Below are 25,294 nucleotides of genomic sequence, written 5' to 3'. Positions count from 1 at the left end.
CCTGTGTCCTCCACACAGCCCTTCTCAGCACCTTCCCCTCTTTTGGCAGCAGCAATCCCACTGGGGGTTTACAGACAGTTGGGGCTGGCTATTTAAGTTTATGCCTTTGATTTTTTGGGTCGAGGGGGGTTTCCACCCCCATAAACTTCTCCATTGTGTAAAAAAATTTAGGAAAAGGAGATATTAAAAACCAACAAATAGGGAAAGGAGCAAGTCAGTGGTTTAGAGAAAGCAACAGCACCTTTGGAGACTATTAAATTAACATCAAACAGGATTAATCAGCAGATCCACAAAGCTCAAAGCTGGGGGAGGGAGGGGAGAGAAGAAAACCAAAATGAACAAAAATGGGGAGGAATAAATCCCCCTGTAAATGGGGAGATAAAAGGGCTGAGAATTAATAACACAGAGAGAGTGAAGGTGGAGAGGGCTGCAGACCTGGCAAGGAGCGCACGTCCTCGTTTCGTCCATCAGCAGGAGTTATGGGCATAGCAGCGGGCAGGCTTGCACTGGCATTCAGAGAGTTAAAAGCATTGGCACTGAGAGGTGAGCGCTCTTCCCACTGCTCGTCATATTTACCCATTAGGGCTTTCCTAATTATTGCCTCCAACCCCATGTTGGTACTGGAATTCTCTTGGACCGACTGGCTCCTACAACTGATTAGCCCTGGGAGATACGGGAGAGGGAGGAGAGAGGGGTCGGGAGATGGGGGGGGAGCCAAATGAGAAGAAAGATGGGGGGGACGGGGAAAGGGGGAGAAAGGAGACAAGGGAGAAGGGAAGAAACAAACAGTCAGCACATTCTCGCAAAGCAACAAACTTTGTCATCTTGTTCTTTAAAGCACTGCGATGCACCCGTCCTCCTCCTCCTCCTCCTCCTCCTCCTCCCGCTCCATCCCGCCCCGGGGCTCGGCGGGGGCTGGCGGTGGGACGGATGGGACTCACTCTGGGGTCTGGGCTTTGGGAAGGTTCCTCGGGGCCAGGGGCTGGGGACAAGGGTTTGTCACTGAGCCCCAGGGAGCATCTCCAAGGAGCATGGGCTGTGCTCCCAACCCAGCCAGGCTCGGCATGGGGGCAGGAGGAAAATCATTTGGATGTGGGGTCCCTATGCACACACAGAGCAAAAGTCAGTGTGCCAGGAATCTGGAGGCCGGGGCAGTTTCCAATAAAGGAGATCAGAGAAGGAAGAAGGAGTAACCCCACAAAAACACTTGATGAGAAAGACGTGCCTGGATTTGGCCCTGGGGTGACAGGATGCAGGCAGCCCCCAGAGCCGCCGGCGTGGGTCTGGCTAAATGGGGAGGGGGGAGCATCCTGCTGTCCCTCCTCGTGCTCTCTGCAAGCCCCCTGCCCCCCTCTCTCCCCAGGCAGGGTTCCCCCGGGGCCCCCCGGGCCAGCCTGGCTGCGGGACAGGATGCAGAGGCGAAGTGTCCGCGTGGGGGTGAGTCTCAAGCCATGCAGTTATGGAGCAGCACCGCACAGGGACCAGAGGCTCAGCCACCGTCATTCCCGGGGTGGCAGTCACAGGGAACAAGCAAGGGCAAAATACAGACACGAAACTGCCAGGCCCCCCAGCTGAGCCCATCCTGGGGTATTTTGTTCTGGGATCCCTGCCCCTCTGCTTGGAAAGGGACAGATCCCACGTTCCCGAAAACCTGGTCTGAACATTTGTCTTGCTGTAAAAACAGGCAGGGTCTTTGCTGGTCCCCTCTAGCCTAAAATGGCCCTCAAATCTTGTCTGCCAGGACCCCTCAGGTCCTACCTGGCTGCTCCTGCTCACCCCAGCAGCTGATGCCAGCTCACTTCTTCTCCCAAACTGATTTCCACTGGCAAGCAGTCCTATACCACCAGCCTTCCCACAGCACCAAACCCCTGCCCACAGCACCTCCTGCCCTTGGCTGTGGGAAACCTGCTGTTCTCCTACTTAAAACTAACAACCTGAAGGCATTCCTGCTGTAGGAGAGCATTAATTCTTAATCAATTAAGTAGCAATTAGTATTCCTCGTGGGGATTCACTCCATTCCCGAGTCCACCTGGACATGTCGCAGGTGGCAGCAGTGTGACAGCTTCCCACTGTCATTCCCCCTGGGCTGGTCTTGGGACTGAGTTTCCAACTCCCAGGAAACACCTCCTCCTGCCTCAGCACCCCTCATCTCCCTTTTGGTCCTCAACATCACCACTTTGCCCAGCACAGGGTGCTGCTCTTGCCCCAGTTTGCTTTTGTGACTGGCTCCTGCATCCTGCCCAGCCCGAAGTGACAGAGACCCCAGTGCCCACCCTCACACTCCCCTTTGCCACTGCCACTGCCCTCCCAGCCACCCACAAGGTCCCACCAAGAGCAGGGTGCTCTGTCCAGGTGTGAGGTGCACCTTGCTAAGATGGTTTAACCCTCTGATGGCATCAGATGGCCAACCCTTGCTTGACCTTTAACCTCTCCTCAAACTCTGCCAGGCTTTCCAAGGAATTATGCTGCCCTTTCTCCAACCCAACAGCAGGGAGTTACGGTGTGTCCTGAGGCTTCTGCCTCCCAGCAACTGTTACACTTGGTTTTAAGGGAAAACAGAACAAAGGAGATGCTTAAATCTACTCAGCCTCCTGCTCTCCATAGCTGTAAGCCCTGTGGGAAACGAGGTACAGGTATGTGGGGAGTTACCTGCTCCAGTAATCGCTGGCATGTTGAAAATCTCTGTCCCAGGCTGCCCCACATCTGGAGAAAAACAAAGAAGCTCTTCAGCATGGAGAGCAGCACGTGCAGGTTAGTGCCATAGCAGCCGTGACGAGACTCCCATCTGTGTCACAGCACTCTGGACAGCAGCCCAGCTCCCCCTGGCACTGGGGTGGGACTGTGGGTGCAGGCTGGGACCAGGAATAACTCCCTGTGCCTTTGGGAGCTCCACAGTGGGCACCTTCACCAGGTGGGAAAGGGCAAACAGCAGAGCCCTGAAAGCCAGGGCAATGTCTTTGTGCTCAGCGCTGGCCTCCCTCCCTTCCTGCCTCCTGCCCTTGGGATTACAAGCTCCATGGAGCCAAACCCTCTCTCCTGCCCGTGGGATTTTCAAAGGCTCAATGCCCCCTATGCATGGAGCAGGTCTGGGCAGTGGAGAGGGCAAGGAGGAGGAAAAGAAATGTTAAATCAATATTTTCCCTCTTAGCTGAGCTGTTTGACTTGGATATTACTTTCCTTAGAATAACAGAAATTCTCATCAAATAAGAGGCGTATCCAATTTCTATATATTTTTTCTTGATAAGGGAAAGTGTGGAAGGTCAGGGGGTTCAGCCACATGTCCCCAAAGGGGCATAACAATACTGTTGGCTCATGGTAACATCATCCAGGAGAGGAGACAGCTCGGTCCCTCTTATCCGATGCAGCTGTTGTAAGATGGATTCAAATTGAATTAGTATTGACTGGATAATGCTGGGCTAAATTAAATTATGATCCTATCTACTCTATTAGTGGTTAATGAACGAATGGGCTGAATTTCTAATCTGAGCCAGCCTGGTTAGCTTTACAGAGCTGCACCAATATTGATGTAAGGCTTAAAGTAAGGTTGGGGGGAGATGCATCTCAAGGAGGAAGGATTCAGCTTGGCTGGCCAGTCATTAAAATATCAATTGCTCTTAAGTGTCCTCCATGCTCAGCTCATTATTTCCTTCCTACTGAGGTTATCTGGTGTGTGTGGGATTGACAGCCTCAGAGCACAGAGACCAGGCTGGGAAGTGTCCCATTGCCCCCTCAGATACACACAGTCACTGCTGGCACCAGTACAGAGCATTCTAGGAAACATTTGGACCTTGTAGTTCACAGAATATTCTGAGTTGGGAGGGACCCACAAGGACCACTGGAGTCTGACTCTTCAGTGCAGACAGAGCTGTCTGGGAGCTCCCATGCCTTTAACACAGCAGCACCCATTCCCAAATCTCTGCTTTCCCCACAGGTTCTTACTGTACTCCGTCTCGTTTTTGTTGGTCGTGCTGAGCTTCTTGATGATCTCCTGCTTCTTGGACTTCACCATGGCAGAGTTGCTTTCGGTCAGCTTGCTGAAGAAAGCTGGACGCTGAGTGTTGTTTCCTGGGGACTTGGACCCCATCCTGCAGAGCAAAAGACCATTGGAAACCTCTGCAACATCCACTGCGCAAAGTCCTACCTAAAGAGCCTTTTTCCTCAGTGTGACTCTCAGGATCAGGCTGGGAGCTCCTGGGATACTCAGCATCTCCAACCTCTCTCCCTGTCTCAGTGATAAATGTACCCCGTGGTACTGAACAGCCGTGACAAATACAGCCCCTAGGATGGGACAGAGCTTTGGGCACCAAGGAAATCAGCCTGGGCCAGGCCACGTGTGGGGACATCCCCCTCCCCAGCCGCCCCCAGTGCCCGCTCCCAGGCCGTACCTCTGGTCCATGGGCTCTCCCTCGCGGAACAGGACGGGGTACGGGGCGCTCTTGGCGTGCTCCGCCTCTCCCGCGCCGTCGGGTGGGGACACGGGCTCGATGCAGCTCTCCGAGCCCCCCGCCGCCGCCTTGCCCTGCTCCGGGGACCTGGGCAGCAAGGGGACATGCCATCGGTTCACTGTGACAGCCCCTGTCCCTGCGCAGCAGCTCGGGGCTGGGAGGGGGAAAGGATTCCTGGTGCATCGCAGCACGGGCCACAGGGAGAGCGTGGCTGGGGCAGAGAGAGCTGGGCTGAGCCAAGTCCTGGGCCTGATCCCCAAAAAGTGGGACAGCTGAGCCACCCCAAACACAGCACCCCAAGAGAGGGACCTGCTGGTGGCAGGGACCATGGATCCCTGTGGAAGGCTGTGACATTGACCTTCTGGAGACGCTGCTTTTGATTCTCTGTATTCTCTGTATATTCTCCACTGAACGCAGTGCACAGCACCCCAAGAGAGGGACCTGCTGGTGGCAGGGACACATGGATCCCTGTGGAGGGCTGTGACATTGACCTTTTGGAGACGCTGCTTTTGAATCTCTGTATTTGTGAACGCAGCAGAGGCAGAACTGCCACCTCCCACCCTCCTTGTCAGGGCCACGCAGGAGGGGGCCTGGAGCTGGGGCAGCTTGGAGAGGACCACTACTGGCCCCTGATGCCTGCCCGTGGCCAGAGCCTGGGACACAGCCACGCTCCAGTCTGCGAGGAATTCCTCACGGGAATTTACGTCTTTGTTCTTTCTGTGGTTTCTCTTTTTTCCCCCAGTTTTTTTTCATCACTGGGTGGTCAGGGCTGGGCTCTTTTCCTTCATGTTGTAAAGCAAACTCCAGGACCAGGCAGAGCCGGGAAGAACAATCCCATTTACTGACAAGGCACACTCATTCCTGGATACATCTGGGTGGGTGTTTGGGTGGGAAGACAGACCCATTTTTTAATTCCATACAACAGCAATCAGACCTGCCTTGTAGCAGCAGGGGGATTTGAAAGTGACTTTAAAACAAATACAGGTGGTGCCTGAAACAACAATGCCAGTTGTCAGGGCACCTGTGTCTCATAAACATCTGATTCACTTTGAAAGATGAAGATAAAATTAACTTTGAACCAATGGAAAACATGTTGCTTCAGGTTTTTTGGAATCATCTGTGGTCAGGGATTGAGAACAGTGACAGGACAGGAGGCAACAGGCACAAACAAAACACATAAAACTCCATCCCAACACAAGGAAACCCTTTTTTCCTGTAAGAGTGCTGAAATGCTGGGAACAGGTTGGCCAGCAAAAGACCATTGGAAAAGATCACAGCTCTCAGTGACCTGGCAGGTCACTGTCTCCAACAGTGGAGATCTTCTGAACCCAAGGAGCCACGACCCAGGGTAACCTGCTCAAGAGGTCACTGCTGGGCTGGATGATCTCAAGAGATCCATTCCCTAAACCTAAAAATGAGATGACCTAAACCATCCTGCGACACCAGCCAGATTGGGAAGGGAATTATGCATGGACTCTAAGGGAGTCTAAAGATCATCTCTAGGACAACAGGGATGGCAAGAGGCACCACCCCAGGGGAAAGCTGCCCAGATGAGAAAGGAGCTGGGCTGTGCAAGCAGCGAATCCCCACAGCACCAAGCCTGGGTGAACCATGCCAAACTCCAATCTGCCCCGCGCAGCCCCTCACCGCGGTGCCAGGCAGCCAAGGGCACCCACCCGACCTCCCCTGAGCCACCTGGGTCCACGTGAGGCCGGGCTGGGCTCCGAGCTCACCTCTTGCCCCCTTCGCTGTGCGGGGAGATGCGCGAGGCCGCGGCGTGCTCCTGCTGCTGCAGGTACGCCTCGCTGGGCGTGCGCCGCAGGTCCAGCACCGGGCACGCCGCCCCGGGGAACGAGTACACCGGCGCCTGGATGTGGGAGTTGAGCTGCTGCGGGTGATGGCGCGTGTAGTCCTGCGTGATGACCTCCTGGAGGAGAGAGCACAGTCAGAAATGGGGCTGGTCTTGACTTTTGGATTGCTGGGCACAACGAAGAGGGTGAGCAGGAGGGGAATAGGCTGATTTGTCCCCGCAGATGGAACTTCTGCCTCTTGTCTGCAACAGCTTTTGTGATGGGCTTCTTGGGGACACAAATAGCTGGGCTGAACACTCGTGATGCCCCCTGCTCTCCAGCCCCCAACTAGAGGACATCAGGTCTCCAGCATCACTCCCAGCCCATCCCCACCAGACATGTTTCACTGAGCTCCTCCCTCCTCCCTGGAGCCCCAGCAGGAAGGGGAGGGAGGTGAATGAGGTTAGTTAGTTACGCTGATGTGCTGGGCCAGCGTGACCACGCGCTGGTTCATGCCCTTGATGCTCTGGCTGGACTGCAGGGGCTGGCACTGGGGGCCGTCGGGCTGCCGCAGGTGCTGCAGGTGCGCGGCTTCGGGAGCCGAGGCCTTCAGTGAGCCTGGGGGGCACCAAGGAGAGAGCAGCAATGAGATCACATCTGTGTCCCCTTCCTCGAGTGCCACCCCAGCACTGGAGCACAGCCAGCCCCTGTTCTCACCTTGCTGCTTCTGCCTCAGGTCGTGCTCCCCGTGCCCCTTCTCTGTGTCCTGCAGCAGCTTGGCCCCTTTCTCATGGGACAGGCTGGGCGAGCTCACTGGACTCACTGCTTCCATCCGCTCGGGGCTGTAGCCTCCATGGAAGCCTGAGGAAATGGAAGGGAGTTAAAACCAGGAGCTCACTTAGCTTTTCCCTAGTACTGTTGCACCGCTGCTTGTGGGTAGAGTCACATGTTCAACAAAGTGGGGGAAAAAGAGATGAGGGAAAACCTGGCAGGTCACGCTGCAGGGCCACCTCTGATGTCCAGCTGTGGTGATGGCTGCTGTGAAGAGGTGAGGTCTCATTCCTGCAGAACTGGACACTCAGCAGCTCTTGGTGACAGCGTGAGATCCAGAGACCAAATCCAGCCTCTGCAGGTTCACAGTTTGTTCCCCCATTTTCTCCACCCACTGAAAGGCCCACTATGCCCAGAGGGACAGAGATGCCCAGAGAGAGTGGAGGTGGCTGCACAAGAGGTCTCCAAGTAAAACAAACACCCAAGCCCAGCATGGCCAGGACCAGGGACTTGAAAACTGGATGTGAGACCCTGGAGGCCCCAGATGCCACTCCAGAGACAGTGGACTCACAAACCACAGGGGCAAAATAAGATTTGACCATTCTCTGCTTTTTAATACCTTGCACAGACTCATAGAACCATTTAGGCTGGAAAGACCTGTAAGCTCACTGAAAGTTCACCAAGTCCACACAAACCTCTGCACAGATTACAAGTGCATCAAAGCAGGTAGAGCTGCAATGAGGGACAACTATCACCTTTCAGCAGGGAGGGGAAACCAAGGCATGGATGGGTTATGCTTCTGCAGAGGAGAGGCAAAGGATGGAGGGGCCCTGGAGGAGGCAAATGATGCCTCTCTCCAGCCAAGCACATTTGGCAACACAACTTTTGCCTCCACAGACCTTTATCCTCCTAACACTCTGAGACTGCCCTCAGCAGGCAAATGTGGCAGGGGACCCACAGCACTGCTGGAGGATTCCTCCCTGTACCTGAGGCATGGGGAGGACTCCATGGAGAACCTCCCTGCACCAGGGATTGGGATGCAGCATCCCCCATTACCCCATGCACACCAACAACGAAGGGACCATACTTTAGATTCACCCAAGATGAAGTATCCTGCTCTGGAAAGGTCCCTAACCAGCAGTTAGGTCCTGAGGAACAGCTCCTTCTTTCTGTAAGCTCTGTGGCCACAGCAGAGTGGTCACGCAGTGAGCCTCTTTCTTGCTGCCCCTTATCACAAGACATTTGGTGCACGATAATCACATCTATGAAGTTGGCCGCTGTCGTGGTGCTCTTACCGAGTGCTCGGAGCTCCTGCTCCTGCATGGGAAAGCGTTTACTTTGACTCTTTTCTCTACTGTGCTGCTCGGAGCCTGAGGCTGCGTGCTGCTGGTCCAGAGGGTGGTGGTGCTGCTGGCTTTTCCCCTGTCCTCTGCCATAGTGATGAGAGGAGCCAGGTCCGGAGGCGGGCAAAGCTCTCGACTCCATGGCTTTGATGGGCGAAGGCGACTGCTCGAGGTTGGCCCCGCTGGGCAGCTTTGAGGTGTAGACGTTGTTGTCAGTCTGGGCTCGTTCTGCCTTGGCTTCCCGCACCCTCGAGGCCTCTTTCTGCAGGATGGCCGGGTCCAGCGGGGCCGCGTAGCCGTCGGCCGCGCTGAGGGAGGAGCGCAGCGTGGAGGCCGAGGGGAAGGCGGCAGAGCGGATCGGTGACGTGGTAGTGGTGGAGGAGGATCTGGAAGGAAAATGAAGACAAGGCCAAGATGAGAGAAGCACGTGGAGAAAGGGAATGCTGTTACCAGAGCCTCCGTGTTCAGCCTTGCAGGGCCAGTGAGGAGGGCTTGGATGGAGCCTGCACCACAGTAACTGGCCACAAGGTATTGGGCCTGAATGCATTGACTGGAGAACATAAAACCCACGGACAGGTCCCAGAGACCTTGGTAACCCTATCACCAGGCAATCTTCAGCAAGAGCAGCAATACCTGTATTTGGGCACAGGCACACTCCTACTTTTTCTCCTGGCAGCAGGAAAAGCATAAGAATTGAGGCACCAAAATATGCCTTTCCCCATCACTCCCTGAAAGCCCCAATTCTGCTCCCACTGAGACTGAAGGGAAAACAACTCCCAGTCCTTCCTCTCAGAGGTGCCCATTAATTAAGTGCTGGTGCAGGCATCCAGGCAAGCACTGGAAACCATGGTGGGGGGAACATACCGTAGGACGGAAGGGGTGGGGGTCTCCGAGGAGATGATCTTCATGCCGGTGTTGTGGAGCACGCTGGGGCGCTGCTGGATGGTCTCGTGGGTGCGGGGTGAGACGGGAGAGTGCTGGTGGCTGTGAGAGTGGGAGGACGAACGGCTGCTCGACTGCTCCGTACCTGGGGAGAGCACAAGGAAGGGCTTCTTTAGCTCTCTGTCCAACAGCCCTAACCCTGCCTTCCTCCCAGCACAGGTCCCAGGGTGGAGGGTGGACTCCTCCCCAGCCTACCTGGTCTCCAGATGGGCGCATGCTCCACTGTGGTGGAGGCTAGGATGGATTTTTCACGCTCCCTCTCTCGTTCCCGCTCCCGCTCCCGTTCCCGTTCGGACACTGATGATCCTGACTGTTTGGTCATGTGCGTGGGCCCTCCTGAAACCCAAACAAAAGGCAGTCAAAGGGCTGCAGACACAGCAATTCCCCCTGGGAGTGCTGCCTGCTCTTCACATCGCTGTATCTGCAGAGCAGATAAAGAATGGCTCCATCCAAGGTCACATGGAGCAGGACAGACGAGGGCAACCAGCGCGACAAAACCCAGACAAATCATGGAATAGCTGTCCTGGTGCTGTCTCCAGGGTATGACCTTCCACAGAGCCATTTGCTTTGGGGAAGAAGGAGGAAAAGCAAGGAAGCCCTCAACAAGCAGGAACAGAGGAAGTCAGTCCTGAATGAAAATTAATTCAGGGTCTCCCACACTGTCCTGGCATGCTGAGCCCATGGCCTTGGATTGGTTACGAGTGTCCTCCTCAATAATTTTCCCACATTCCCACTGGAAAAGCAACCTCCAGCGTTACCTGGGGAGAGTGGGGAGCTGCTGTGCCGACTGCCGAAGGTCTGGGGGGGTCCAGGGATGTAGGTGATGCGGTCCATGGTGGTGGCAGAGGTGCCAGGGGTAGGGGGCACGAGGACGGGCAGGTGTGGCACTTGGGACAGGTCGATGATGCCTGCAGAGAGAAGCGAGAGGCCTGTCAGGACAACGCCGAGCTGCTGCAAGCTTGGCCGTGCCGGAGCCGGCAGTGCCAGCCTGACCCAGCCTCCTTCTCCCACGCTGCTCCCAAACCCCTGCACAGTGCCATGCTGGGAGGACCTGCTGCATAGTTGAGGGCGAGGGAGGGCTCCCGGGGCGACAGCCCGCGCAGCATGTCTGCCCGCTGCGCCATGGCCGTGGCTGCGGCGTTGTGGTGCATCTGCTGCGACGTGATGTAGTCGTTGATGATGGTCTGGCGGTTCTCCATGGCGGCCGTGTCCGGGTAGCCCCGGATGAGGTACGGGGGGTACAGGTGTGGGTACGTGGGGCTCGGAGCCAGGTGCCTTGGCAGGTAGTAAGCAGCAGCTGGGAGAGAAAAGGATGGAGATGTGAAGCCCCAGAGATCTCAGGCTTTTGGAGCGTAAGAAGGAAAAGAACAAACCGTGCCCCCTGGCAAGGTACCTGCTTCCAGCTGGATTCCCCTCGGGATGGCGGCGGGGTCGAAAGGCAGCGGGATGTGTCCTCGGTACAGATCGACGCCGCTGACGCCGCGGAGCAGGTGCTCGTACGGGGAGATGGGGTGGTGGTGGTCGGGCACGGGGGCGTGCGGAGACTTGGAGTTGGTGAGCTCTCTCGAGGTGGGGGTGATCTTTCTGTCCTGGGACACCGGCTTCCCAGCAGTGATGCTCCCTGCTGAGAGCAGAAGGAAATGAGTCAGAGACTGAGCACTGCGGCCAAGCCATGTCCCCGAGGGATGCCTCTGGCCAAGCATGTCCCACTGGGACAATCGGAGCTACCCTGAACTCGAGGGACCTTTCCCTCCTCCCTGCACTGCCATGCCCTGTTACACTACCAAGGTCAGGATGAGCCAAGTCCCAGTCGCCCCTTGGGAGAAAGGCCTTTCCCAAATCATCCTTTCACCCCAGCACATCCATGCTGGGCAATCTGTGCATTCACCCTGGCCTGCACAAGCTGACGATGGTGCAGCCTTGCTACCACGCTCTTCAGCACAAGGAGGTCACTGCTGCTGTTAGTGAGAAGTGTGGACATCTCCCACCCAGTGTCCCAAGCACTGCTTTCCCACCCACCTGTGGGCCACTGCTGGGACAGGGAGGACACTTTTGAAACACCAATGGCTTCACCAGCCTTGGCCCAAGTCTCTCTTTGGCTATCCTGGTGCAGGTAAAGTGCCCTCACTTCAACAGTGTGAGCACCCCCAGGAAGGGCACTGAGCCCCAGCTGTCCCTGGCAGCCACCCCAGTGCCATGAGTCAGCTGTGGGCGTGGGGTGCTGGGAAGAACAGGTTCAACAGGCACCTGTTGGGAATCGCTCGGGCAGGTGGGGTCAGCAGCCACCTCCCGTGCACCTCACCTGCTCGGCTGTTAGACATCTTACCACCAAATAAAAGGTCTGAAAAGTACCTTCGTGCTGCCGTGGGGTGGACTCCCGTGTGGAGACCGGAGACCCTCTGTGCAAGTGGCTGCTGAAGGCCGTGCTGTGCCCTGCCTGGTGGTCCTCATAGCCGAGGGCACTTTGGTGGGGTTTGCCCGGCTCGGGTACAATCACAGGAGCCCCTCTGGCGATGGAGCCACCCGAGTTTGTCACAGGGCTTGGCCTGTTTTTCAGGCTCTCTTCGTAAGCTCTTTCCAGATTCCTCGGGTCTTGGATGACATCCAGAGAATGCACAGAGTGAAAAGTCCTGCCGGGACTGCCGATGATGGACCGCACATCGTGCTTCTTGGTGCTCGAGGAGGAAGAGCCGCTGTCATACTTCAGCGGGGTACCCTGGGGACAGGAGGCAGAGGGGACATCAAAGGGGCCTAGAACAGGAAGGAGCCCAGTGACTGCGTCCCACTGAGTTTCAACAGGACTCAGGATGCCTCATTCAGTGGGTCAATACACAAGGTTTTCTCAGTCAAACAGCAAACAGCTGTCAGCAGAGCAGAGAGAACCACTCGGCACAGGGCAGGGTGGAGGGCCCATCTTGCATGTCTTGTTGTGCTCCAACAAGATGATGATGAGTCACTGCCAAAGGCTGGCTGTGCCCATCACGCCTCTCTCCTACACACACTGTGAAATGGGACAGGACTGCAAGGTGCCATGGGAACCCTGCAAATATTTGGAGACCAACAGGAGATAGCATGCCACGTTTCATCCTAACTACTGGCCCTGCTGGGCTGCCACTTGCCCATGAAGGGAGGAGACCAAGTTTATGTGCATCCAGAGTCGCAAACGCTGAGGGCACCAAGTTGACTCTGTCCTTGGAAAAGAGGCAAATGTGTTCCCTTTTCCTTACACATCTAGATGGATCATTGCTTTCTTAACATGCCAGGGGTTCCCTGGGCTTTGTATTTATCTGCAGGGAAGAATTATAGGATGGTTTGGACTGGAAGGATTCCCTTCAAAGGATGGGGCAGGACAACCTGCACCCAAGCAGAGCGTCAGTTCTTACCAGTGATGCAGCACAAAGCTGTCTCTGCTCTCCTTTTACCTTGGGAATGGCTCCACGGATCTGTGCAAGGGCAGCAGTCTGAGCAGGACTGATCTCATCCAGTGTTCACTCCACACTCACCTGCGTGATGGAACCTTCCTTCAGAGGTCTGGTCAGAGAGATGTCTGGTGTCCGCCTCAGCTCCTCCCGGGGAATCTCATGGATTGATCTTCCTGCTTCTTTCACTGTGGCTACCAGGTCTTCATGGGCTGATTTCATTTTCAGTGGAGTCAGATCGTGAGATCTGACCTTGTAGGCATCAGATAAGTCCCTTGGTGGAGTGTTTTCCCTCTTGAGCTGTTTGGCTTCTCTTCTGAGGTAGTCCTCATGGGCCTCCACATAGGATCGAGGTATTCCTGCAGCCCCCAAGCAGATGATGGATGTAGAGGGTGACCCCCCCAGGCAGACCCTGGACTCCCAGTCTCCATGCAGATACCCACTTCTAGGGGGTCTCTAACAGATGTGATTCAGGGACTGGTACCCAACTGAGTTCACAGAGCAGCTATACTGCTAATGCAGCTGGTCCACCTCACATCTACCACCACCTTCTGCACCCATTTCACACTAATTTCAACCTGCTTCATGCAAATCACTGACAATTTTGTCCCTGACTCAGGCAGAATTTATGTTGGTAGAAGCTGAGCAAGACTGAAAATCTCTCTGAGCACAAAGCAGGGGCTGCAAAGATCTGCAGCTGAACCTTGACGTGCCTGTCCCTGCTTCCTCCTGCCCATCCTGACAATGAGAACAAGGGGCCATGCACACGAGATGCTTCCCCTGACCATGCCCATCTTGTGCTCCAAGGTTTTACCTTGTGTAATTGAGCCTCGCATGTGATGCTGCTCCTTTAGGTTATGGGGACTGTGTCGGTCCGGAGGGATCGCTCGACCCATGAGACCTAGAAGAGATCCAAGAGGGAAAGTCAGGCTGTGACGCAGCAATTAATTTACAATGAATATGTGCAGTGTTACCAGGGATGCTGGGACAACAAGGAGAAATACCAAAAATTCTAAATTATTTCTTTTCTCCTTTTGTTAAATGTTTGTTGGTTTTTGGGGGTTTTTTTTGTATTCCTGGAGCTGGTCTGTCAGGACAGACACTCAAGGCAAACCAGCCAGTCTACATTCTGTTTTTTTCCCATGCTGTCCTGTTGGGATCCCAGCTAACCACTGCTAGAACACTGGCACAGGAAGATGCACCATGTAGACAGGAGACAAGACGAGATCTCCACAGGTCACTAACACAGGTGAAAGGTTTCAGGCAGACCCACCTTCAATGCTGGTAGATAAGGTATCACGGGCTGATAAGCCCCGGCTGATCCTCCCCTCCATCATATCATAGGTCCGCTTAGTTCCTGTGGTCTCATGGGAAGCTCCCGAGCTCCTGCTGTCTTCTTTGGGACACTGAGAAGCAGCAACTCCACCTGCAAGGGGGAACACCAAGAGGCATGGAAAATCAGCACGGGCCAAGAGAGGGTGTTTACTGCTGTTTGTGTGCGTTGCTGAGGGGTCAGATCTCATCCCAGCATCAGCCGCCGCTACGCAGAGCCAGAAACATCGCACGGGATTGGCTTCCAGGAAATTCAGCTGGTGTTCTCTCCCCTCCCTGCCTGCCTCAGACTCCAGATCCGTGCCTTCCTCTTGGGTAGGAGCATCCACCCAGTCGTGTCCCATTCCCTCCCTCCCTGGTGGGGCCATCCCATAGGCAGCAGGACAGCCCCGAGCCAGTGGGAGCAGCTGCAGTTCCACTGAACTTGACTCTTTAGGTCTGGGGAGTTTTGTTGGTTTTTTTTTTTCCTTGTTTGTTTTGATTTTTTGCTAGACACCTACTGTTTGGGATCTTGGCCAGCCTTAACATCTGCCGAGACACTCCCTGGATGAGAAAATCAGGGAAAACGGAGGAGAAGTGAAGCTGAGAATGATTCCTTTGAAACAGCACTGAGCACACACAGGAACTGGGAGTGATGGTGCAAAGCAGGACTGATGAAGTGAGTGCTAGGGTGAGGAGAGACCACTGACTGCCCCCTGAACCAAACCTGGAGCAGTTTCCCTGTGGACAGGCAGTGGACACCTGTCCTGAGCTGCAGCCCCACCACCAGCACAGCCCTGCCCGTGCCAGGCAGCATCACGCCCACCCCGGGCAATGGGCACCCATCATGTGCAGCGAGCTGTGAATTCAGCAGCTTCTGATCCAGCTGAATGCCTTGGGTTTATGCCATGAGCTCCAAACAGGATGTCAGCTAGGAGAGACAAACGCCTCTGCCCATCATCCCTGGCCAGGCTGCCCTTGCCAAGGATTGCCAGTGCACTAATCCTCCTCTTTGTGGGTAGAGAAGGTGGTTGTACAATTAGAGAAAGCAGAGAAGTTAAAAACATTCATTCCACTGTGGACAATCAGGAACAAAACTCCTCCTTGGCAAAACCAGTAATTAATAAAATGGGATTATTACAACTTCACACCCACTGTTGGTTTCCGCAATCAGCACCCACTCAATCCACAAATTCTTTGGGGCTGTGTGTGGGGAAACAAGAGGGGGTCCGTGCCTGAGCCTTTGCTTCAGCTCCATTTGACAGCAGAAATCCGGGGGTGACATTCAGAATCAGCCAAGCACCACGAGGGTGATGTGCCTGCACCCTGTCATCAAGGCACATCTGTTGCCACCAGCCCTTCTGCAGGAGGGGACGTGCTCCCAGGCACCCTTTGTACCACCGGGAAGCAGGGGGAGGGCGTGAGGGAGAAGAGAGACTAAACAGAAAGAAAACCATTCCAAACCCACGTTCCTCGCCTTGCAGAAGCCATCAGCAATCATATGCAGGATGAGAATAACCAATCTAGCACAATTCAGCTCACACATGCTACAGGATCTCGTCTCATTACAGCTCTTTTATTTTAAGCACCCTCATGACACTAAAGAATTTGCAATTTTTTTTCTGCTTGCCAAAATTCATAATCACCAACAGTTTCAGTTTTCTTATTTAATTTTTTTTTTTAACTCTTCTGTTCCTGGGCTGCTCAGCCTTGCTGGGCTCTACACGGGGAAGGAGAGAGGCAGGGCTGGCAAGGCTGCAGCAGCTCGTGGGATCACTTGGGATGTGATAAACGCTATCAAGCATGTAAAAGGCTTCTGGGGAGAGGAAGGAATTAATTCCTCATCTGTGTCCACGGGGGGTAGTGTGAGAGGTGACGGACACAGGCTGCAGCCAGGGAGACTCAGGCTGACACAAACAACAGGGGAGAGTTTGGTCTGCAGCTCTCCCTCATTGCCTGGAGTGGGATCCCAGCTCTGGGCATGGGCAGCCCTCCCTGCCAGGAGCACTCCCCATCCCTCCCTGATGTTGCTATTTCTGAGATCAGCCTTGTTCGACCCCCAGCCCGGGCAGAGGTGATTAAAATAGCTTCTTGCACAAACAAGTCCTGAAACACTTCCTGCGTCCTCCCTGGCCCAAGCCTTGCCAACTGTCCCAAAGGCCATCCAGTCAAGATCTCCTTGGTGACATTTCTTATCTGGGCTAGAGTTGACAGGACCCAGGGGACATGCTGTGAGCCAGTTTCCATGTGGCAGGCAGGAGGCACAGCACAGAGCCCTGTCCTGAAAGGTCCCTGTGGTCCCAGGACACACACAAAGGTGACAACAGCTGGAGCTTGTCCCCATGGCCTGACCTGAACCCTCTGCCTCCAGCCCTGGATAAGACAAGCCAGCCTGTGATAAAAGGAGCTGCCTGCACTTGTGGCCATGAGAAAAGGGACTTCTGTGGGACACACTGCCTGCAGCACTGCCCGCAGGGCCCAGGCTGCCAGGCAGGTGGAATGGATACTGTGCCCCAGGGAGGGAGGCAGAGGGCTCAGGCAGCACAGCAGCTTCCCAGACACACCTACTGAGGCAGCTGAGGTTGGGATCAGCTCCTTAGCCATCTCCAAACTCAGCTGAGAAGGGAGGTGACACATGAGGACGGCCATCCCTGTGCACACCAGAGCACATGCCAGCGCTTTACCCCAAGAGGATTCAGGGCTGCAGCATCTCTAAGTTGGCTCTTCCTGACTACAGATGCAATCCAGCAGGAGTATGGCTCCACAAGAGAGATGCCTGACCCAGCACACGGTGAAAGGCAAGAGTGGGGCTGTTTCCAGCCTTACTGGAGAGCAACATCTGCTTATCTCCAACGGGAGGCAGCGGGACACGCAGAGCAGCTTGGATGGGCAGTGCTGTGATGGGCTGAGAGGCAGGAGCAGCTGGTGACCACCTGCTGGTACCACTAATGCAGTGAGGCACTGCTGGCAGCTACTGAGGAAAGGCCTTCCTGTGCTGCAGGGGTGCAGCAGCAGCCAACACATCCCCAGACAGGCTCCTTGTGGGATGCAGGAATGGTTTCACCACCTCCAAGAGCTCCAGCAAAACTCACCAGACACTGAGGCTGGGTCCAGGAGGATTCCTGCTGGGCAGTCCCATGGTGGAAAAGCCCCTGGGTTCCCAAGTCAATGCAGGTGAGAACCTGACATCCAAATAAACCTTCATGCTGAACTACCTGACTTGCCTCCATCTTGCAGGTTTGAGTCCACCTTGGCCCAAGAGTTTGGGAGTGTTCTCGTAATGTTTTCAATCACTCCCCCTCCAATACAGGGTGCTAGGGAGGAAGGTAACACCTTCCTATCTGTCCTCTCCCCATCCCTGTTTCCCAAAATTATTGCAACCCTGCCTGCCATCTCTAAGACAAGATAATCACACGGGACAGATGGACACAGGGCACCACGGTGGGGAGAGAAAAGCTGGAAGCAGAGACAGGAGGCTGGCCTGTTGTACTTCATCAGCCTTTCCTCAAATAGCTCCCAAGTCCCAGCCACAGTGGCACAAACCCCTGGCATCTGCCCTAAAAAGGCAGAGAGGATTAGGACTTACCCTCATAGGACAGCACGTGGCCTTTCTTCCCTTCGTAGATGACATGTCCTTTGGGCACGGCATCCTCCCTCGCCTTCTCTGCTCTGCTGGGGCTGTCTTCTCCGATTATCCTGGTAATGGTTCCTTTGTACAGCACTTCTGCCGGGGTGCCCTTGGAAAGCCACCAAGATCCATATTTAACAGTGTCACAACCAATTAAGCAAACGCCGTGCGGGGACAGGCTGTTCCTCGCGGGAAGCTGAGCGCAGGGAGCACACCCGGCCTCCGCTTCCTGGCGCAGCCAACAGCGAGGGACTTGCAGCTTAATTATTGATGAGAATGATAACGAGGAGCAGTAAAAAGGTACGTGATCTGTGTGAGGCTGCTGGGAACAGGCAGAGGATGAGGAGAGCACAGAGCTCCAAAGAGCAACTCTCACCCTGTGTGTTTTGGAGTAAGCTACCTGGCCTGCTCCCTCTCCCCAGGTTTGGGGGACAGGGCTGGTGCTCCCCTGAGGATGCCTTAGTGACAGCAGGCACTGCTCCAGCATTAGCTTTTTCCCTGCAGCCTGTTTCCCCAGCTTGGCACAGGAGCCACAGAGATGTCCTGCCCACCCAGGCACATCTGCTGGCAGCAGTGTGACCTTCAGCGAGCTGCCTGCGTGCGGGAGCTGGCGGCTGGCAGCGCGCCCGGGCGAGACGGCAGGCGACAACGAAACCGGTCCCGCAGCAGGTCGGGGAGCAGAGCCTGCCTCAGCTCTCCAACAGGAACAGCAGCAGGCTCCCCACACACACCAGTGTGAACTGAAACCTCTCCTTCACCACAAGCAGACGCAGCTCACAGCACCTGCCCCCCGAATCCCCTTCAAAACGCACGGAGCTGGATGTCCCTGAGGAGTTGCTGGTGATTAACACCCTTCTGCCACTATAACCTGTTGGTGCTAACTGGGAGCAGCCACCATGGGGTGACAGCCCCCCTTCCCCATCTCTGGGAAGGCACAGTGATGCTGTCAGAGTGACACTCCTGACTGACACCCGCCTACTCAGCTCATCTAACCCCAGCAAGCCCTGGGACTGATGCCTGGGGGAAGCCTTGGGACGCGATGCCCGCGCCAGCTTTGCCAGTGCTTCCAGGTAGTGCCACTCAGGCCCTTTCCCCACGCCTGCCTGGGGGTGCCCCTGCTCTCTACCAAACCCTCAGAGCAGCAGCAGTCCCCAAAAGCCAGGGCATACCAGCACGTGGGTTCAGTGCCCTGGTCACCCACCCCTGCAGTGGATCTGGGCACCTGGTAGTGGCTCTCCCAGCCCCAGGTAAGGCACCTCCCTTCCGCAGATGCGCTCCGAGGGGATGTGAAAGCAAGTGATGACAGATGGCTTCAGAGCAGAGAGCATATATTCAAGATCTGCTTCCTGTGAACTGGATGACTCATCTGAGATCAAGTATCAGCTCTGGTACCAGGAGCTGCTGCCAGAACAGGGGGCTCCTTCTCCCCAGCAGGAGAAGAGGGATGCAGGCTGCTGGGCCAGCAGGAGAGACAGGCAATACCCTGGGTCTAGCCTTGGTACCTTAATCCCCAGCCAAACAAAGGAATCTGGATGGATTCATTAGCTGGCTGGATTCATTAACTGGATGCAAAACAGTGTCTCAACAAACTCTGCTGATCTCCTCAACTGGCACATGGTACTCAAGGTCCTTCATGCCCACCCACTGCTGCCCACAGCTGCTGCAGGAGCTTCTCAGAGGATGGAGCAAGTGTTTGCTCTGATGGGTTATTTACAGCCCCTGAGCACCCACTCCTGGCAGGTGTTGGACACAGGGCACCAGGCAAGCTAAGCCTTTACTCTGGGCCAGGATTCAGGATCAGGTCCCCAGGGCCAAAGTGAACATGGTCATCCTCCTTGAAGAAGGCAGGCAAAAATTGGAGCCTGAATGTCTTTAAATATCTGAATGACGGCCAGATAAAATCCCCATGGGAAACAGATTTTTTTTTTTTAATGCTCTCCGCTCTGTTACCAGATGAGCAGTAACTCACACTGCAAGAAACTATCACCCGCTTGCCAGCTGCTCTTCTGAAGATGGATGGTGGAGATTAAGGCCAAAGTATCTTCCTGCTGAAGAGCCTTTGGGCAGGACCCCCAGCACAGCATGCTCAGCCCTGGCAGGAGCTCTTGCTACCTCACCTGCCCCTCACAGCCTCCTCCCTCCTCCACCTGGCCTGGCCCTCCACCCATCTCCTTTGCTCACTTTCTTGCCCTGGCAAGATGATTTTGCCAGAGCCATTTACAGCTGCTTTTGCCTCTGTTCTTGATAGCTACAAAAGGCAAAGCTGGGTTTAAAGGTGTTGTTAGGCTGCACTGCTGTTTGCTGGGCTCTGCTCTTCTGCAGTCCTCACTCACGGGACATTGCTCGTGCCATCCCAAGCAGGGACTGTCTGCAGACCTCTCTGAGGGGCTCCATGGGGTGGGAGCATCACAGAGCTGCTGCACAGCCCTGTCCTGCACACCCAGTGTGCCCCACAAACCCCCAGTGCCCATGTTCATCAGCACAGGCTGCAGCTGCCAGCACCCAGGGGTGACAAGGGACCTACGTGTGTGATGGAGCCTCGGTAGGTGATGGGCGACTCCGGAGGGGGTCTGGATGTGGGTGTTCCTTTGGTGATGCTTCCTCCCGAGGCAGAGCTGAGGGAAGTACCTGTAGGACACAAAACCTGTGAGCTGGGGGCTGGATTTGCTGTTCAGCACAAAACCTGTGGGGCTGAGATTGCTGAGTGCAGGATTTGACCCAGTCTCTGTGGGACACCCTCCAAGAGCTGTCAGTGTTCAATCCCAAGCCTTGCAGAACCCTTTGTACCAAGTCTCCTGAGAAACCCATCCTTGTGAGTGTGGGGTGAAGAGGAGGTAAAATATAGGTCTTTTGAGGCTATCAGCTCCCTGTTGTCTTTGTGGAGGTGCTGGGCAGATTTATGAGCCTGGGAGAAAGCACAGCCTCTCCTGATGTGATCAGAACAGATCTGTGGTGAGATGCAGCTCAGGGTGGCTTGAGTTCATTCACACAGATCTGTCCTGGGCTGGAGCCAGCCCACAGCACTCAGGCTCTTGGCTTGTCTTACTGGGGGGTTCACAAACCAGAAACCTCTGCATTTATTTTCTTCTGCCTGGTTAATGGGGAAAGAAACCCATCAGAGCTGCATTTAACCAAAATGGGGTCCCTGTTCAGCTGCAGCAGCAACAATGAAGAGCATGAAAATACCAATTAATGTAATTTAAACAGGTCTTGCTTTGTCTTAAGCAACAGATTTTCAGGTGCCCCTTGAACACAAAACCTCCACCAGAATCAACACTTGAGGTCCTGATTTGGGAAGGTAGAGAAAAGGGGCAAGAGACCCCTTTGGCTGGGCACAATTCCAGAAGTCAAACCTGAGGTCACTGGGCAGCTGCAGCCAGTGTGGCATCCACCAGGATTGGCAGTGCCAGCATCCCACCCTCCCCACAGCTGGGGCACACGCCCCCCACTCTGTTCTCACCCCGCAGGATGGAGCCCTCCTGGGATGGCTGCAGAACCAGACTTTCTGGCTGGCTGGCCTGGCTTCTAGGAGAAAGTTGTTCCTGCTTTACTCCAGGAAAAGGCACTGGAAAACATTAACCAGGTATTAGCATAGGTGCAGGACACGGGGCCACAGCCCTTGGCAGTGCCAGCCCAGAGGCAGCACCTTCTTGGCACCTTTGCCATTCCCAAATCTTTGGGATGGGCTTCCCCAGGGTGGTGAATGCACAAATTCACCCACTGAAGCAAAGCCAGATCCTTCACCCTGGCACTGCCCACACCAGGACCAGAGCTGACACTCAAAACCCTGTGCTGGTTTATAACAGTGAGAAACAGCTCATATCTCTCCTCCTCAGGCTTGATCCCTCACCCATTCCCTCCTGCTGTTAAGAAAAGCTTCCAAATCTGCAGACTAAACACTTTCTTTGTTCACTTCAGGCCATTTACTCTTTATCCTACCAGCTTGGGGAACAATATATTTCCTTCCTTCGATCACAGTACTACCTGAAGGGTATTTATAGACTGGGAAGTGTCCCTGACTGAGCTGTTGCTTTCCTATACTGCACAAATTTAGCTCCCCGTGTCTCTGCTCCCCTGATGGAGTAATCCTTTCATCCTCTTAGCAGTTCTCTCTGTGCTCCCATGCTGTGCCCTGTGCTCCTCCTTTCCCCTATGCCTCTGGCAAGCTCACTCCCTCCTGCTCTCTGAACACGTGAAAAAGAACTCATCTCCCAGTTTCTTACCCAATTTCTTGGGATCCATGGTCAGTGGCAGGCCCATGGTGATGGAACCAACGGGGACCTTGGCGTGCTCAGGGCTGTAGGGTGTGTGGAGCTGGATGGGCATTCCCTGTGGGGCAAGAGGAGAGGTCAGGAGCAACTGATGGTCCTGTGAGGCACCTCCAGCACTCACACCTTCAATGCCCTACCTGGGAAATGGATCCGACGGATCTCTCCAGCACGGAGGGGTGCTTGGTGGAAGAGATGAGGGGAGGAGGGTTGGAGATGCTGGCTAGTCTCTGCAGCCCTGAGCGAGAGCTCTCATGCAGGTTTAGTGGGATGGGGTGTCCTGTGAGAAGAACACAAAAGTCAGTGAGACTGAGGGCAGGCAGAGTGGCTGCAGCCATCAGAGAACAAAGGGGCACGGGAGGGAGCAGGGGCTGGGTGCAGTGACCTGGCTGGCTGTGAGCCTGCACGAGCTCCAAGTCACACAGTCACTTTGGAAAGGACTGGAATAGTTTAAATTACTGCCTTGTCCCCTCTGCAGCCAGAAAACGAGCTGTGCCCAACCTGTCTGCCCTCCAGCCAGAGAGGGATAAAACCTGTCTGACTTTGCACCCACACTGCTCTGTGACAAACCACATCCCTACACCTGCCCCAGCCAGAGTTGGGAGACACACCTGACCACCCTGGGACCTCTAAAGAGCCCAACCTGTGATGCTGGCTGTAAGCACAGCCTCTGGGCTCAGTCCCAGGCCAGGCAGGGGAGGGCACGTGCCACGCAGCCAGTGGGTTTCACTTGCCTGGTGGGTTATACTGGAACAAGTGGGGCTCCGCCTGGGGAGAAGTTTTGATCACATCCCGGGGGTAGGACAGAACAGGGGGCCAGCAGGAGGCAGCCACTGACTCGGCACTCAGCTTCTGAACCTCGGCGATGGCTGAGAAATGCACGGACTTCTCTGCAGAGGACACAGAAAGAAACTGTGTGGTCAGGGGCCAACACGAGTGAGGGGTCCCTGTGAGCACAGCAGGGAGGCAAGAGCCAGCTCCAAGCACAGGAGATGGCTTCAATTCAGTCCAACTTGGCCATGAGGTGAGGGCTGAACTCCCCAGCCAAGCTAAAAGGAAAAAGCTCATTGTCACTGCCTGGATTTGACAGCATTTATTTTACTCAGATTTAACGTGCAGTGGGATGTTTGTTGGTGACTCTGCTGGTGCTCACTGCCCGCAGGAAGCTCCAAGGACCTGGTGGCAGCCCACCTCACCCAGGAGAGATGGCATTTGACACACAGAGTCCAGCTCCTTGGCTATTAAGTGAATTGCTCCTGGGCAGCTCCTGTCTGTGCCCACAGCTCCACATCATCCCAGCATGGCAGGGCTGGAGGATTAAAGGTGATGCTACCAAACCCTTCCCTGGGGTTAAAGCCAAGAAGCAGCAATGCTGCCATCCCTCTGGTGCATGGGGGACATCCAGAGGGCACCAGCTCGCTGGTGACTACACTGGTGTGCAGCTTCCCAAAATTACCTGGTTCCCATCCTGGATACCAGGCTGGGATCATCCTGGCTATCAAAAGGCTGATGGGAGGCCAAGAAGAGTTTAATTATGGAGGAGCTGTGCTGGGGACACCTGAAGCCTGCCATGTCCTGGAAGATACTGAGGAGAAGAGAGGCTTCATCTGCACCAGCTCTATGCCAAGTGCATCCTCATGCTTGGCTAAGCAGACGGATGAGACAGCCTTTTCTGGATGGATTAGAGGCAGGTTTGGTAGCATTTGCTTGTAATCAATAAACACTTCATTTTGCACTGGCCTTCCTCCCCAGATCCACTTGTGTAACATTCACATTGACCAGAAATTAGGAACTGGGCAGTAAACAATAGCAATCACAAATGAACCCAGACTTTAACCATCAATTTTTGATAAAAATAGATGCTGAATCCTGCTAAGCCTAATAATAGGGCAAGTAGATTATCAGAGGCCCAATTTAATGAGGCTTTACTACATTATCGTTATTAATGCTCAGTGTACTCGAAGCTGAGAGATTATTCTTGTCTGCCTGAGTGAGAGAAGAAATCCATTCTGGGCACACAGAAGTGTGCAGGCACTCACACCTCTGCAGCCTGGTGGGACCAGACCCTGGCTGTGACCTCTTCTGTCCCCATGTAGGATCCCAGAGAGGATCCCTTCATCCTGCCAACAGAGGGGAATCCAGGCACATCCTCCTCACTGATGGAGAGTCTCTGGCACACCCACACTCCCTGATCTTCTCCCCTTCAGCTCGGCCCCATTCTGCTCTGCTCGTGTGGGGGCAAACAGCGCTGGGATCTCCCAGCTGAAGATGCTCCCTGAAGCCAAGGCACTGTCAGCCAAGGCTGTGTGCACCCTGGATGGCTCTCGGAGAGCCTCGTCCTCCTCCCCTCCCCGTGGGAGCCTCCCCTCCCCTGCGAGCCTCTCCAGCCTGTGAAATGTGGCCAGTTCCTAATTGCCCCCGCATTAGAGGGTGGCTATAACTCAGCCAGCTTTTGATAAAATAGCACTTACACGGGGAAGAGAGAGTTCCTATTACCGTTTATCAAGTCCCTGGAATGGGAGCGAAGGAGTCAGAGTTTATATGATCCGTCATCCAAATTAATGCTCTTGGCTCCCCATCGCCTACAGAGGCCAAATGAAACACAACTAAATCAACACCAAACACACTGCTGGCGCTCCAGCCGCCGAGTGATAACCAAAGATATGCCCGACAGCAACCCGGCACTGGGGAAAGGATCCGTCTGCCTGGGGGTGAGATCCAGGCAGGGCTGCCTGCCTCTGCCCAGCCCCGTGATTAGCAGGGAAGGCCAGGCAGGGCTCAGGAAGGTATGGCTGGCTGGCCACCCTCCAAGCTGATAGAGCCCCAGCCAGCGGCTGCGAGGCAGCCAACGCCTCGGCCAGGATGTGTGCAAGACTTGGCTTTGAAGCGGGTCCAGAGCGGTGTGAAGGATGTTGATCTCCGGAGCGGCTGCAGGAGTTCCAGCTCTCTTATCAAGCCAGGGAGGAACAGGAGTACCTGCTCTGGTGGAGTCAGCCCCTTGCTGAGAGGTGGCACAGGGCTGCTTTCCAGAGGGCTCTGCAGGCTGGGCTGGACTTTTAACTCCAAACCATGTGGCAGCACGATGTCTGCAGTCTGGATGCTTGCCACTTCACTGGGATGGCTTGGAGAGCAGAGGAGGGAAGGGATGCACACAGATTTGCCAGGAATATCTGGCTATCTCCCTTCTAACCCCTGACCCACAGCCAGGATGTCTTCCAAGAGACAGAGACAGAACTGAGACTGTGCCCGAGTCCATACTTGTACTGAAACCAGCACTTTGGGGGAGTTGATTTCTCCCCTTGAGGTGACTCATCACAAACCTTCTGCTTTTCAAAAGGGAAATGCATTCCCACTGTAAACAGGGGAGACCAGCCTAT

The 25,294-nt window shown here is 55.0% G+C and overlaps 1 protein-coding gene across 14 annotated transcripts in view; it reads right to left on the bottom strand.

The window, feature by feature from the left end:
* The window catches only part of NCOR2 (nuclear receptor corepressor 2), a 229,991-nt gene that overhangs the window by 3,801 nt on the left and 200,896 nt on the right, over positions 1-25,294 (bottom strand). For 7 of the 14 annotated variants that reach the window (XM_041410484.1, XM_041410488.1, XM_041410489.1 and 4 more), the window contains 23 exons: positions 22,652-22,807; positions 22,058-22,197; positions 21,873-21,978; positions 21,110-21,214; positions 20,174-20,277; positions 17,608-17,758; positions 13,984-14,136; positions 13,525-13,611; positions 12,795-13,069; positions 11,644-12,007; positions 10,685-10,915; positions 10,343-10,588; positions 10,050-10,199; positions 9,487-9,627; positions 9,214-9,376; positions 8,302-8,735; positions 6,953-7,096; positions 6,711-6,853; positions 6,179-6,372; positions 4,386-4,532; positions 3,940-4,085; positions 2,650-2,703; positions 436-663 (listed from right to left, as the gene is read on the bottom strand). In XM_041410484.1, the coding sequence (XP_041266418.1) occupies positions 436-663; positions 2,650-2,703; positions 3,940-4,085; positions 4,386-4,532; positions 6,179-6,372; positions 6,711-6,853; positions 6,953-7,096; positions 8,302-8,735; positions 9,214-9,376; positions 9,487-9,627; positions 10,050-10,199; positions 10,343-10,588; positions 10,685-10,915; positions 11,644-12,007; positions 12,795-13,069; positions 13,525-13,611; positions 13,984-14,136; positions 17,608-17,758; positions 20,174-20,277; positions 21,110-21,214; positions 21,873-21,978; positions 22,058-22,197; positions 22,652-22,807 (4,062 nt within the window). The remainder of the gene's footprint in view (positions 1-435; positions 664-2,649; positions 2,704-3,939; positions 4,086-4,385; positions 4,533-6,178; positions 6,373-6,710; positions 6,854-6,952; positions 7,097-8,301; positions 8,736-9,213; positions 9,377-9,486; positions 9,628-10,049; positions 10,200-10,342; positions 10,589-10,684; positions 10,916-11,643; positions 12,008-12,794; positions 13,070-13,524; positions 13,612-13,983; positions 14,137-17,607; positions 17,759-20,173; positions 20,278-21,109; positions 21,215-21,872; positions 21,979-22,057; positions 22,198-22,651; positions 22,808-25,294) is intronic. The other 7 variants (XM_041410487.1, XM_041410496.1, XM_041410497.1 and 4 more) reach the window with 4 other exon arrangements.

The sequence above is a fragment of the Onychostruthus taczanowskii genome, unplaced genomic scaffold (assembly GCF_017590055.1).
Source record: "Onychostruthus taczanowskii isolate IOZ18803 unplaced genomic scaffold, ASM1759005v1 scaffold32, whole genome shotgun sequence".
Taxonomy (NCBI): Eukaryota; Metazoa; Chordata; class Aves; order Passeriformes; family Passeridae; genus Onychostruthus; species Onychostruthus taczanowskii.
Note: the sequence above shows the minus strand (reverse complement) of the source record. Positions and strands in the feature narration are given on the sequence as shown.